The sequence below is a fragment of the Triticum dicoccoides genome, chromosome 2A (genome assembly GCF_002162155.2).
Source record: "Triticum dicoccoides isolate Atlit2015 ecotype Zavitan chromosome 2A, WEW_v2.0, whole genome shotgun sequence".
NCBI lineage: Eukaryota > Viridiplantae > Streptophyta > Magnoliopsida > Poales > Poaceae > Triticum > Triticum dicoccoides.
In genome coordinates, this window is record NC_041382.1 from 694,315,858 (window position 1) to 694,331,164 (window position 15,307).

The 15,307-nt window shown below is 53.9% G+C and overlaps 1 protein-coding gene across 1 annotated transcript; it reads left to right on the forward strand.

Moving 5' to 3' along the window:
* The first annotated feature begins 2,358 nt into the window (after positions 1-2,358).
* On the forward strand, positions 2,359-2,892 carry LOC119351924 (pathogenesis-related protein PRMS-like). The gene has a single exon (XM_037618696.1). The coding sequence runs from the start codon at positions 2,359-2,361 to the stop codon at positions 2,890-2,892; it is 534 nt and encodes a 177-aa protein (XP_037474593.1).
* The last annotated feature ends 12,415 nt before the right edge of the window (positions 2,893-15,307 follow it).

Genomic DNA, 15,307 nt, shown 5'->3' on the forward strand with positions numbered 1-15,307 from the left:
TGGTGGTTTGGGGATTAACCCTTAGGTAGCATATCCCTCAGACACTTTGTCCCTCAAAATTATAGCTTTTTGTCCCAAAGAGGCACCATGTAGCTTGTTTTTGCTCTAAGAAGGGCAATTCTCAGCAAAAAATGGGAGACCGAATTGCCCCTCTCGACCTCCAACCGTGCCGCCAAAGAGCCATCAACGTCAGAATCAGTCCGCGCAGGCCCCCTCCCACATCCCCACCACATCCTTCCCTTTCGTCGCTGGCACCAGAATCGACCCGATTCGCCGCCGTCATCTTCACAAAGCTTCAGTCCGCCGATGGTGAGCCTTGATGTGGTCAGAAATTAAGTCGCATGAGCTTGGGAAAGCAGTAGTAGCCTTGTGTGTGAGCCCATGCCGGTCTACGAGACTGGAATGGGTCTTCTTCACCACCTTCATTACTAAGCTGCTCGCCATTCCTGTATGCTCGGCCATGAACTCTCTATCATGGCCTATGCATTTTGGCGAATCATCCCGTTGTAGCAGCTTCTTCGTCGAATCAGCCCACAAATCATACACCACCGGTGGCAATGCCATTTGAAATCTGGCAAGGCATAACAAAAACCCCCTCTATGCTTGCAATTTGGTATACGATTCCCATTGCTCGGGACATTACACACGTAGAGAAAGAGAAATGATTCTCTTGCAACACATGTATATGGATAAAGCTTTACGTAAACTAGATGCTAGACCACTAGTATCGATCATGGAGAGAAGCTAGATGATGCGCTAATAGAATCATGCAAGAAGCAAGTCCAAACTCAATGAGAAGCAAATCCAAATCAGTGAGATGCAAAGCCTAGAGAAGGAAATATAAAAAGCTTCACCATGCACTCCTAACTTCTATAATGATTTGGTTGACACTCCTTGGATCAGTAGCAACAGTTCTTCTTGGGCGAGCCATTGCATTGGTGATGTCCTTAGTGTAAGCAATTAGCTAGAGAAACTATTGTGTTCTTAGTAATTTCCACTCTGGATTGACAGCAGTGGTTCTTAATGCGCAACATTATATTTGATTTGTATCCTAGATCAAGTATCAAATAAAATATGTTATGACAATATATGTCCAAATGAACTTTTATGCAAACATATGCTCTTTTAGCATTAAGTGTTTGGCGATCTTCTAGATGAAGAAAATATTAATTCTTTAAAATATGGGACATTTACAATTTTGCCCTTAGTTGTGCCAGCCCGTGGGTTTTGCCCTTACTTTTCACGTCTGCTCAGTTTTGCCCTTAGATTTGTTTCTGAGGTCGTCTAAGTACCCTTTGACCGTTTGACCAATACTTTGAAAATTCATAACAAATCCATATGAACTCATAAAAATGCAAATAAGATATCAAAACATTCAAAAAACATTACCCTTAGGTGCAAGTCATTTGCATTCCTCAAAAAAATACTATTGTTTAAGCAACCTGAGGTTATTAATGCTATCAACATTATTAAAAATAAAAGGTATAAAAATATGTTTTTCATGAATAAAAATTACAGGCAAATAAGGTGTTGTTTGAAATTCATAACAAGTAGATATGAACTCAGAAAAAGGCAAATAAAAAATCAGGATGTTCAGAAAACATCACCTACACTTGCAATTAATTTTATTCATGAAAAAAAATATTTTTTACCTTTTTATTTTTAATAATGTTAATGACATTAATAACCTCAGGTAGTTTAAACATTACTTTTTTCCTTGATGCAAAGGGCATGCACATAAAAGTAATGTCTTTCCGAACATTTTGATATCTTATTTTCATTTTTATGGGTTCATATGAATTTGTTATGAACTTTGAAAGTATTGGTCAAATAGTCAAAGGGCACTCGGACGACTCGAGAGAAAAATCGAAGGGCAAAATTGAGGAGAGCAGACTAAGGGCAAAAATGCATTTGTCCCTTAAAATATAGCTTTAAAAAAAATATAGGACGTGTGGATTAAAGTTTAGAGGGTCTGCTAGAGATGCCCTTAGTTACCACTTCGAAACAGAATATTTATGAAATGTTCAACTGGCCAATAAATTTATTCATTTAGTTAAAAATACAAATTTATTCATTTGTCCTCACTCTTTTTTTGGTTACGAAAGGAAGAAGGTCAGTTGTGCAACACTATAGAGTATGTACATGCAAAACGGCTAACCTGTTAATTCTCGGTAGCAGCGAATGCCATTAATTTACTAGGAGATGAACGCTTGTGATGTTAATTCTCCGAAGTCCAAACTGACGCATACGCGGCATCCAAACGCTTCTCCAAGTTAACGCCGTGCCGGCCTATATAATCACGTCAATTCCTCTAAAACTTCACCAATTCAACTGAGCTCACAGTCACAGATGCAACAGATGAGCATGTCTCCTTCTATCTGCGTCACCATCTTGTTGCTTGCACTGGTCCCGCAGTCGCCGGCATCAGCCAGCATTAACAACAACAATGGCGTCGCCGTCGCGGCCCCTAGCGTGCCCACGGCGACCCAGTTCCTGCAGGCGCACAACGACGCGCGCCGCGATGTCGGCGTGGCACCCCTGGAGTGGAACTCGACGCTGGAGCAGGACGCCCAGCGGTACGCGGACCGGCTCGGCATCGGCTGCAAGCTGGAGCCACTAGACATCGAGCTGATCTACCTGCAGAACACCTACAACGGCAGCGGTTACCAAGATGGCGCCGCCGTCACCGCCTCGTGGGTGAACGGGCGGCGGTGGTACGACTACCGCGTTAACGCGTGCGCGCCCGGCCACGAATGCGGGGCCTACAAGCTGGTGGTGTGCAGCACCGCGCAAGAGCTCGGCTGCGCCCGCCGTACCTGCCGGAGCAGCCCCGACACCGTGGCTGTTTGCAGCTACTTCCCTGCCTGCGACTACAACGACCGGCCATACTGAGTACTGTATATATACGGAAGCTAAATCAGGAAAGATGTCTTCTGTTCAAATAGTATATGATGCCAAATAAGGCGTTTGGTCCGGCGGTTTGTTTTGATCAAGTAATGGGGAATTCGGACTACACTCTGACTGAAGCTGTCTGTTACTTTTGTGGGAAATTTCAGTTCGCCCGTAAACCACTTCATTTATCTGTAAATCCCGGTACCGCAATGTTATTCGTAGCTCAATCTGATGGTGATATCGCCTGAATCAAATAGCAGACGTGTGTGACTAGTTTTCGACTTTCCTCACGTACGATTAGTTTCTCACCAGAAACTCTACACGCCTTTCTCCCCGCAATCTGATTTGCTCGATCCTACTCTCCATCCACGATATCCTGATTTCCGTTTGTTAAAAAAAAAAGATTATGTCCAATACAGTGAGTAGAGTTAACACTCGCAATAAAGACGCCGGATGATGGTTGAAATGAAATGATACCGTTCTAACATGGACATCATAACCATAACCCTTCTCTTTCTCATGGAAATCATGAGAGGAAAACATAAACAAACAAAAAGTGGCAGGTCATGCACCAATAACAAAAGACAATGATCAACAGAGGTGAAGGTGAAGAATACTCCACAAGGCTGCATGAGACATAAACATCAATTGCAGATCACCGCAGGTGTAGTTCACATGTCCATAAAATGCAGGCAATATGAGTAGGGAATTCTAGCAGTAGAGAGATTACCACATGTCAATTTCAGTTAGTTACTGAAAATTGGACTACAAAATCTACTACATTAGTCCCTAAGAAAACTCAATTAAGGATTGCCTTCATCTTGAGTGCCTTCAGTATTCTTCAGGCAGTAGATCAAACCCACAGCTTTGCATGTAGCGACCCGACCCGAATGGATCAAGTCTCTGTGCTTAAGTGTCATCCCTGAATCGGTATGCTGACACACACAGTACTCGAGGATTTATAACAGAGGTAAATCACATGTATAAAATAACATAAATACTATTACCTCAATCCAAAATAGCGGAAGTAACAAGGTTGTGGATTCCCATCAACACCAACGGCAAAGTTGAGTGTAGAAATCGTAACCCTAGCATATCACTTACTCGTCGTAAGATAATCCTGCAACATGAGATGTTGCAGCCACAAAGGGTCAGTACATTGAATGTACTGGCAAATTCACACCATAGAGAATGATGAATAAAGGCTATCACTACATGCATATTTGGCTGGTGGAAAAGCTCTACGGTTATAAGGTTTTTGCGAAAAGCCAAACTTTCCCTACTGCAAAGGAATAAATTTTATTTAACTATCATGGTGGTTGTTGAACATTGAGAATGGTTGACAGCATTCTCAATCCCAATTAAGTAACATCATTAAACCAAACAAACTTAATTTAAAGTAACATGATGAGATTCACATGATAATCCAGGTACTAGATACTTAAGTTGTCCATAACCGGGGACACGGCTAATTATGATTAGTTTATACACTCTGCAGAGGTTTGCGCACTTTTCCCCACAAGACTCGATCGCCTCCGTTTGGTTTCTCGCACTACATGGTGTTTGAGAAGACAGATGACCGAGACATAGTCTTTCAGAAGCGCTAGCACCTTACGATGGATAGACCGTTACACCTACTTTCCCCTACATCTGCTAGTCTACTCTGTAAGAGTTCACACGACTTAGTCAACTATGCTAGAGCCCATAGTAGTTTGTGGCTGCACACGGAAGTTTCTAGTATGAATAATCTCATGATCCCTTTAAGCCTGGGCGGCGGTCCATAAAAAAACAGGCAATCCTGGTCTACCCAGGTGCCTAGACAGGCAATCCTAGAATAACCAGGTGCCTCAATCCACTCAGATGTGTGTTTAAGTTACCACCTTAAGTAAACCATTAATTAACAATCTCACATCTGTCATGAATACTCTCAAAACCCAATCCACGTCTACGAGCATAGCATGGCAATGTAAGCATAACGTAAAAGTAACTCCCAAGGTTTGAATGCAGGGCAATAGGTTCTACCTCATCAACTACTTCCCAACCCACATGTTAATGACATCCTAATTATGCAATGTTTGAGGATTGGAACTAATGCATAAAAACTGGCTGATAAAAGGGATATGATCAAAGTGTGAACTTGCCTGCAATGTTGATGTAGATGATTCGCACTCAAAACTCTTGATAGATCTACTCGTCACACTCCGGTCAATCTATCTGTCGGGGGTTTGGTGCGACATATGCCAACGGATGGCTTATCATGGTGGGGGCGAGTAGAAGTCGCCGGTGCCTAGAAAGGGGATGAGGCGAAGGCATGCACGCCGGGGAATCTTACCCAGCTTCGGGGCTCTTCGGGGAGATAATACCCCTACTGCTGCTCTGCGGGGTCTCCTCATGATCACTATGGTCAAGTGTTCACACGGTCGCTCCTTGAGCTGTGTATGGTGGTAGGAGAGGGCAAGGCTAGCTCTCTCCCTCTATCTGGTGAGGTATCGAACTACTGGGATCCAACCCTTTGCATGGGTGCCCCGGGGGGTTTATATAGGCCTACCCCCAGGGGTACAATGGTAATGTGACTGGGCGCGGGCGCAGCCGTCAGTGTCTCCGACCTCCGACTTCTCCGCCGACTGGTGGGCCCCGCCGACTGGTCTGGTACGGAGCCGACAGGCCGCGTCCGCCGCGGGCGGGTCTTGCCGACTACTGATTATTGTAGCCGTGCTCCTGATGATGCAAGCTTGGTCATGGGGTCGTGGCAACAGCCCCGCCGCCTGGCGGGCGATCACTGTGGCCACTCCCCATCTCTTCTTGATTAATGGCATGTGGGCCCGGGGGAGGGCTCGACCGACTCCCCCGGGCCGACTCCCGTTGGGTCCGACTGGCGGTGCTCCCGCCGTCTCCCGAGGTCTCGCTGGCTGGTGGGCCCTGCTGCCTCCAGGCCATACAGACAAGCCGTCGTGGGCGCAAGACCAGGTACAGTGGTGCTGATGTCAGCGCTGGCTGGGCAACAGTGCCTCGCCGCGGGGAGATCTTCCCAAGTACGGCACGCTGTAGCCATGCCTGCCCTTGGTAAGGGGCGGGGAGTGGGCTTCATTGTAGCCACGCCCCTACCCCGTCCCCCTCGATGAGGTCACGGTTTGTTGGAGTCGCCGGCCGACTCCCCAAAGCCGGCTTTTCTGGAAGTCATCCCTGGGACTTGGCCATGAGCGGGCAGTCGGCCGCCTTGCCATAGACTCCCCAGGAGGCGGCTCTTCGCCCTGTGGTCTTGAGGGGCGCAGCCTGCCCCGATGTCTTGAAAGGTCATGGGGCTCGGGTTGGCCTACCCGTGGCCCATGGCTCCGACAGTAGTCCCCGAAGCTGGTGAGGTGCCACGGACGATCGGCCGAGAAGCCTCAGCAGTTTCTCTTTCGGGCGCAACTCATGGTCTTGATTGACTTCCGCCGGGCTGACTAGAAGGAGTCGGACTCGCCCAACTCGGCCTTACTCAATTCTGACTTGCTCAGTAGTTCGAACATCGCGGCAGGATTTCAAGTGACGTGCTAGCTAAGCTTCCAGGCCGCCGCCCGTTCCTGGCCTTTCACACGAGGGCATGTGGCCAGGCCGTTCTGCCATCCCACGCGCGCGACGGGACAGGACCATAGGCGGGCCCCGCCACTACCGTGCCTCGGCGCCCGAGCGGATCCGCTGCGGCCCTGGCGGGCGGTTGGGATTCCCGTGAAGTTACTGCACGCAGTAACTTTACGTGGATCGTGGGGGTCGTGGGGCTGTGGGCGCAGTAAATCCCCACGTCCGCCCCCTCGGCTTCGCAGCCCATAGGACTATAAGTAGGGGGAAGAGGGGGGCACGCGCGCCCCTCCTTCCCACTACCCCTTCTTCTTCCTCCTCGCAGCTCCTCGCTCTCCTGCTTCCTCTTCTCTTCTTCGCCTTGCCGCACACCCAAGCTCCGGCGAACGCCGCGGCGACAGCTTCGCGATGAGCTCTTCCTCCGCGGCCGCGCCTCCCCCAGTGTGCTCCGGCACCTGGGACGGCTCCGAGGTCCACGAAGACCATATCGAGTTCCTCCGCCGGACCCGTCGGCTTCCCGGCGAGGATCGCGTGCAGGTGCATCTCGCGCCGGAGGGGGAGATTTCCCCCGCCCCGCGGGAGGGCGAGCGGGTCATCTTCCGCTCGCACTGCCTGCGCGGGCTGGGGCTGCCGGCGAGCAGCTTCTTCCGGTCGTTCATGGAGTTTTATGGACTCCAGCCGCACCACCTCACCCCCAACACAGTGGTGCTACTATCCGCCTTCGTGGCTTTGTGCGAGGGCTTCCTTGGAGTCCTCCCCCACCCTCGAGCTCTGGGGGGAGTTCTTCTTCTCCAAGCTCGGCACCCAGGCTGCGGGCATGCCGGCTCAGTGCGGCGCCTTCATCGCCGTGCGAATGACAGGAGCCGACAACCACTTCCCCTCCATTGCGCTGCTGAAGTCGATGAAGATGTGGCAGCGGTCCTACTTCTACGTCAGGAACGTCGCCACGAGGGGCGACTGGGTTAATCTGCCGGCTTTCGAAGCCGGCCCGCCGGCTGGCAGACTGCCCAACTGGTCGTACCGGGCCAGGTCGCTGACGCCTGCTGGAGCCGGCGCCATCACGCGACTCCGAGTGCTAACGCAGTCAGAGGGTCTGACCGGCCCGGACCTGCTGGCCGCCTTCGTCTCGTGCTGAGTTCTCCCACTCCAAGGCCACCCTCACCTGATATGCCAGATGAGCGGGGGCCGTGACCCGAGTCGGATGTGCACCAAGGACATGCCTCATGAAGAGGTGGCCCTAATGGCGAACTACCTCTCGGACAGCAGGCTCCCGGAGGACTGGCGATTCGGCAAGGAGCCATACTCCCGCGCCAACCCCCCGCCCGTGGTGAGTCGCCTCTCTTTTCTTTAGATTGTCTTCTTCTTGCCGAGTCTTGTTCTAATCGGTCTGCTTTTTGGTTAGAATCCCCTTCTTCACCCACCAGCCGGCACCTCAGGGCCGGCCCGTGAGTTTGCCGCCAATCAGGCGGAGAGAGACGTCGACGACCCCGATCTAGGGGTGGCGGCTCTGGAAGACGACGCCGAGGGAGGAGGAGGAATGACAGGCGACTTCAGGCCCTCGGCTACCTTTGCCGACTGGCCTGAAGACGACGCCGAGGAAGGAGTCGCCCCTCACCATCGGCCAGGAGCCAGCCAGCCGAGCGCGGGCTCTTCTGCCGTGTCGGGCGCTCCGGGCGGCGGGAAGAAGCGCCGGGCTGCGCCGACTTTGTTTGGCAGCCGGCCGAAGAAGCCCAAGGGCTCGGCTGTGGCGACCCGGCGGGACGAGGCAGCCGCGAAGGCCATCTGCTTTCGTAAGGAAGTGAAGAAGCCGCCGTTGGTCTCTGCGTGAGTATTCTGACTTCAAAGTTTATTCTTTCTTCGTGTTTTGTCTGAGTCTCTGCTCGCCCTTCTTTCTTCAGGGCTCCCCTCTCTCTTGAGCGGGTCGCCGCCGCCTCCGTCGTGGGGTCAGCGGGGACGCCTGCCACCACTCGGCGGATAGACCCCGCTGCCGACCTCCGGGAGGCGACGGAGCGGAATGCGCAGGAGAAGCGCAATGAAGAAGAAGCCCTCCGCCTGGAGAAGGCGGAGGCCGACAGGGCGGAGGCCTCCACCAAGAAAAAACTAGCGGAGGCCCAAGCCGCCGCCGTGGCGAAGCAGCGGGCTGAGAAAGCCGCACGCCGCCAGGCGGCCTTGCTTGTTACCCCGCTGAACTCTACGCCGCCGCCGCCAGAATTCACGGGGCAGACTGGAGGAGCCGGCGGGGAGAACCTCGTCGAGGAGAGGGAAGGCGGTGAGCCCTCTACTCCGGGCGCAAACGTTCCGCCGCCGCCTTCGCCGCCGTCTGAAGGCGTGCGAGGCGAGCAGCCAGCGGACCCTTCGGTGCCGCTGGCGAGGCTACTCCTCCAGGTCGGCTCGCCAGCACGCCGTCGTATGGGGAAGGCGACTTCGGCACCCCGCCCCCTAGAGGCTGGCACCGCCAGCTCCGCGGCTCCAGATGCCGAGGCGACGAGCGCCGCACCTGTTGGCTGGGTGCGGGGAGGCGGCACAGGGCTGCTGAACCGGGCGCTCCTGGACGTCCAGGCGAAGCTCCGCGCTGAGGGCGACGCCCTCCAGAGCTGCACCAAGGCGTTCCTGGCGTCGCGGGCGGCCGTCCGGGTATGTCTTTTCTTTGGGCCTTTATTTTTCTTGTTCCTCCCTGTGGGGGCGCGCCAGCGCACCCACTGGGTGTAGTCCCCGAGTTTCGGGTCGGCTGCTGAGCAGGCGGTCCGGAACTCCAATTTGATGAACTTCTGGGTACTAACTTTGTCCGAAATGCTTGTTGCAGGACTACCACAACCTCCGCGTCACCACCTTCAACCGTAATATTGAAGAGTTGGGCAAGCGGACCGCTGACTTGGCGGAGAGCCGGAGTAAGTCCTCCCTTTTCTCTTCTCTGCGGGGGCGCGCTAGTGCACCCGCGAGCTGTAGTCCCCGAGATTCAGGCCGACTGCTGAGCAGTCGGGCCGGATCTCCCCGGCGACCTACTTTACTGACGACTGCTGTCTTTCTTTCTTTCCTTTAGGTGCCAACGCTGCTCTTCAACAGCAGCTGAGCGAAGCCAACTCCGCCCTGCTCGCCAAAGGGGAGGAGTGCAACAAGCTCTCCGCGGAGCGCGATCTGCTGACCACTCAGTTGGCAGAGCAGAAGGGGCTGCTCGCGAAGTTGCAGAGGGAGGCAGAGGAAACGGAGGCCGCCCTCCTAGCCGAGTTTGCGAGCGAGCGCTCTTCCTGGTCTGACAAGGAGGCGACGCTGTCCTCTAGCTTCCACGAGATCGAAGACATCGTTGATGGTGAGTCTCTTTGTTTTCTTTCTTTGAGCCGCCGACCTAGGTCGTGCCGACTCCTGGTTTTTGACTCGCTTTTTTGTTTCTTCGTGTCTTTTGCAGACTTCTTCCCTGGGCAGTCTCAGGCCGCTATCAAGCCATCGAGCCTGATCGTGCAAGTCGGAGGGCGGAGGGTGCAGAGATCGCCGCCGATGCCCCCCGAACTCTTGATGAGCACATCTTGAGTATCGAGGCTCGCCTCCGGCCGGCTCACCGGATGCTGCGCCGGCTTCAGCACGTCGGCGCCCAGGCGATCTCCGCCCTTTGGCCGGATATGCAGGCTCCACGCACCCCTAGCCTGACGGCCAACTGGTTGGAGGTCGCGGTTGGTCGCCTCGAGGCCTGGAAGGGCTCTTCGGCCCGGGCTGGAGCTCGCCAGGCCTTGGAGTTCGTCAAGGTGTGGTACCCGGGGCTGGATCTAGACCGGTTGGCCACGCTTCGGTCGGAGGCCCAGCCGGAGCTGGCGGCTGCGGAAGACACCCTCGTCAAGCGTGCTGCGGCGATCACCGAGTACACCGACACGAGCATCTTCGTCCCCGAGCGGTCTGAAGACGGCAAGGAGGTCCCACCGGAGTGGTTTAGGATGAACCCAGAATACGGTGAAGACTCGGCGGAGGTGATCGGCTCCAGCGTCGAGGAGGAGGACGAGGCGGAGGATGAGGGCGAGGTGGAGGCACCAGAAGACGGAGCAGACGGTCAGCCTCAGCCCGACCGCGCCTCCAGCAACGAGCCGCGTGCGACCGATCCGACTGCTGCCGGAGGCGATCAAGCCGAGACCAGCCGGTCGACCGCCCCGACGACTGACGCTGGCACCTCCTCCGACCCCCCGACTCCGTCTGCCGCCTCCTAAGCTGCTGCTGTGTCTTTTGTTTTATCTGCTTTAGTAGTCTTTTGAAGAACTTGTTAATTCGCACAATTCCACCCGCGGGGTGTATTTTGAACCTTTATTCGACAATTCGGCCAAGGGCCTATGTTATATATATGTCTATCTTTTCTTGCTCATTGTTCTTTTGGCTGTTTTCCTTTGCCGCTTTCTCCTAGTTGCCTGCCTTGCCAATCGAACAGCCGCTCTGCAGACTGTTGCTGGATCAAGTGCTAGGCTACTTTGGGAAAGCAAGTACTTAGCTGATTTCAAGATTGTTTGAGCAAGTTGGATAGAAAACGACAATCCGACTGTCTGAGAGTCAGTTTGCGAGAAGGGCTTGGAAGCCGTATTGAGCTATGTTTTATGCTTTGGGTCCTTAGCTATTTTTCATGCGAATGCCCATTCTACCTTACTGCTGCCCACCGTACAGTCGCTCTGCGAGCTGCGGCTTCTGGCAGGAGACGGCTTAGGCGTTTACACACTACTTGTCCGACTGCAGGAAGCATTTCATAGTGCAAGGCGGCAAGTCCCCGGGCCGACTTGTTGAGCCCGGTGCCAAGCGGCATGATAAAGAGTAACATACTTGTAGGCATAATTTTTATCATATAGACAAAAGAGGGCAGTCCCCGAGCTCGTCTCGGGGGCCCCGAAGTCTTGGTATTTTAATACAAAAGGTAGCGTGGTACATACTGCATCAACTGTAAAATCTTTGAAGAAGATTTGCGTTCCATGGCCGCTCTGTCTCCTTGCCGAAGTCGTCCCTTTTGCATGCTCGGGGCTTCTGAGCGTCGATCAGGTAGTAGGAGTCGTTGCCTAGTACTTTGCTGATGATGAAAGGGCCTTCCCAAGGCGGCGACAGCTTGTGCTGGCCGGCTGTTCGCTGGGTCAGCCGGAGTACAAGGTCGCCCTCTTGGAAAGATCTTGGCCTGACCTTCCTATTGTGGTATCGGCGCAGGCTCTGCTGGTAGATGCTGGACCGGCTGAGTGCCAATAGCCGGCCCTCTTCCAGCAGATCGACGCCGTCTTGTCGTGCTTCTTCTACTTCCTCCTTGGTGTACATGGTGACTCGTGGGGAGTCGAACTCTATGTCCGTTGGGATGACGGCTTCGGCACCGTAGACGAGGAAGAAGGGCGTGAAGCCAGTTGACTTGTTTGGAGTCGTGCACAGACTCTAGAGGACAGCTAGCAGCTCGTCGAGCCAGCAGCCAGCTGAGCGCTCCAGAGACTCGATCAACCGAGGCTTGATGCCGGACAGGATGAGGCCGTTTGCTCGCTCCACTTGGCCGTTTGACTGCGGGTGGGCGACGGACGCTAGGTCCAGTCGGATGCCCTGTGTTGCGCAAAAACGGGCCAAGGCGCCTTTGGCAAAATTTGTGCCGTTGTCGGTGATGATGTTGTGTGGTATGCCGTACCGAATTGTGATATCGGTGATGAAGGTCACGGCAGTCGGACCGTTCAGTTTCTTAATTGGCTTTACTTCCACCCACTTGGTGAAGTTGTCCACTGCAACAAGTAGGTGAGTCAGACCACCTCGTGCTGTTTTGAATGGTCCCACCATGTCTAGGCCCCAAACAGCGAAAGGCCAAGCAATGGGGATGGTCTTGAGCGCGGAAGCCAGCTGGTGCGGCTTGGAGCTGAACTTTTGGCACCCTTTGCATTTTTGGACCAACTCCTTGGCCTCTTCCAAGGCAGTCGGCCAAAAGAAACCATGCCGGAAAGCTTTGGTGACGAGTGCTCTTGAAGCCGCATGGTGGCCACATTCGCCTTGATGGATGTCTTTGAGGATCGCCTGGCCTTGTTCTGGCTCTACGCAGCGCTGGTAGACACCAGTGACGCTGCGCCTGACCAGCTCTCTGTTGATTATGGTATAGGCTGCTGCCCGCCGTTGTACTTGCCGAGCTGAGGTCTCATCAGTTGGTAGCTCTTTGTTCACCAGAAATTTGAGGATGGGCTGGGCCCATGAGGGTGCTGTTATTTCGTCGACTATCAGAACTACGACTTGGACGAGGGCGGCTGGGCTGGAGTCAACAACCGCTTGTTGGGCTGATGAAGTCCCCAGGCCGACTGGCTCGGTCCTTGGGCCGAGTTCTGGAATCTTCAAGTCCGTCACCGCAGTCCCCGGGCCGGGCTCGACTGTGGCAGCTTTGGAGTCGCCCGCCAAAGTCCCCGTTCCGACTGCTGGAACTCTGGAGTCGGGTCCGCCGTCTTCGGGAGGAGCCGGCACAAAGATGGAGTCTGATTCTGGTGAAGGCTTGACAGACGGCTTGAGGAGGCGTTGAAGAGCGACGCCAGATGGTATTGCTTGGCGGGTAGAGCCGATTCGTGCCAAGGCGTCTGCTTGGTCGTTGTCGTTTCTTGGCACATGGAGGAACTCGCACCCTTCGGAATACCCGCCGAGTTGCTGCACGAGGAAACGGTAGCTCGCCATGTTTGCGTCTTTGGCGTCCCAGTCGCCAGGCGACTGCTGGACCACTAAGTCCGAGTCGCCATAACACAAGATCTGGCGGATGCCAAGTTCTTTGGCAAGTCAGAGCCCGTGAATGAGCGCCTCGTACTCGGCCACGTTATTGGAGGCGGCAAAATGGATTTGCAGTGCATATTTGAGCTTGTCGCCTTTGGGAGAGGTGAGGACAACGCCGGCTCCCAAGCCGGTGCGCATCTTGGAGCCATCGAAGTGCATCCACCAATGGGTGGAGTCAGGTGCTGGAGGCAGGTACTGGGTCTCGGCCTAGTCGACGAGGAAGTCGACTAGTGCTTGTGATTTGATAGCGGTGCGGGGCTGGTAGTAGATGGTGTAAGGAGCCAGCTCTATGGCCCACTTGGCCACTCGACCAGAGGCATCACGGCTGCCGATGATCTCGGCAAGTGGATCCGTGCAGACCACCGTGATTGGATGTTCTTGAAAGTAAGGCTTCAATTTCTTGGCCGCAAAGTGCACGCCATAGCACATCTTCTGGTAGTGGGGGTAGTTCTGCTTGGAGGTTGACAGTACCTCGCTCAGGTAATATACTGGTCTCTGGACAGGTAGCGCCTTGCCTTCCTCCTTGCACTCTACTACGATGACTGTGCTGACTACTCGGCTGGTGGCGGCGATGTACAGGAACATAGGTTCCTTGGGATTCGGAGCCGCCATGACGGGTGGAGTAGTCAGCATCTTCTTCAACTGGTGAAAAGCTTCGTCTGCCTTATGGTTCCACTCGAAAAAAGTGGTCTTCTTCATGAGTTGGTATAAGGGGAGAGCTTTCTCGCCCAACCGACTGATGAATCGGCTGATGGACGCCAAGCAGCCGGTGAACTTCTGCACATCCAGTAGTCGGCTAGGTACCTCCATTCTCTCGATGGCCTTGATTTTTACTGGGTTGCATTCTATGCCGCGTTCAGAGACCAGGAAACCTAGCAGCTGGCCGGCTGGTACTCCGAAGACACACTTCTCGGGGTTGAGCTTGATCTGGAACCGGCGCAGGTTCTCAAAGGTCTCCTTGAGGTCTTCCAGCAATGTTCCTCGCTTTTCTGTCTTCACCACCACGTCATCCACGTAAACATGGGTGTTCCTACCGAGCTGCTTGAGGAGGCACTTCTGCATGCAACGCTGAAAGGTGGCGCCGGCATTCCTCAAGCCGAACATCATGGTGAGGTAGTAGAATGCTCCAAACGGCGTGATGAAGGCGGTCTTCAATCTATCAGCCGGGTTTAGCTTGATCTGGTGATATCCTGAGTACGCATCCAAGAAACTCAACAGCTCGCATCCGGCTATGGAGTCTATCACCTGATCAATTCTCGGCAGAGCAAACGGGTCCTTGGGGCAGGCCTTGTTGAGGCTCGTGTAGTCAATACACATTCGCCATTGCTTGTTCTTCTTTAGCACCAGGACCGGATTTGCCAGCCACTCCGGGAAGAAAACTTCCATAATGAAGCCGGCTGCTAGGAGTCAGGCTATCTCTTCTCCGACAACTCTTCTCTTCTCTTCTGATAAGCGGCGTAGGGGCTGCCTGACCGGTTTTGCATCAGATCGAACGTGTAACTTGTCCTCGGCGAATTCCGTCGGCACACCTGGCATGTCTTTGGGAGACCACGCGAAGATGTCCCGATTCTCACGGAGGAAATCGACGAGCTCGCCTTCCTATTTGCTGTCGAGGTTTGCACCTACGACGGCGTACCTCTCTGGGTGCTCTGGATCCAAGGGTATCTTCGTTGTCTCTTTGGCCGGCTTGAACGAACCTTCGGCTTCCGATTTCTTCGGGTTGGGCGATATCTCCGGCTGCTTGCCAGCCATCGCCGCAGCTCGCTCAAGGAGTCGCTTCTCGGCCGCAATCACCAGGGACTCGGCCAACCGACTGCTCTCGGCCGCGCAAGCGGACGACTTCCAGTAGTCGTCGGCTACAGTCAGAATTCCCCTGGAAATTGGCATCTTCATCTTGAGGTAGGCGTAGTGGGGGACCGCCATGAACTTGGCTAAGGCGGGCCGGCCAAGTAGCGCATGGTACGGGCTCTCGAGGTCCACCACCTCAGATCAAACAGACTCTCTTCGAAAGTGATCTTTGTCCCCAAAGAGGACGTCAATCAGGATCTTGCCGATTGGTGAACAGGAAAGCCCAGGAACAATGCCGTGGAACACAGCCCGGCTGTTCTGAAGCTGTCTTTGCTTGATTTCT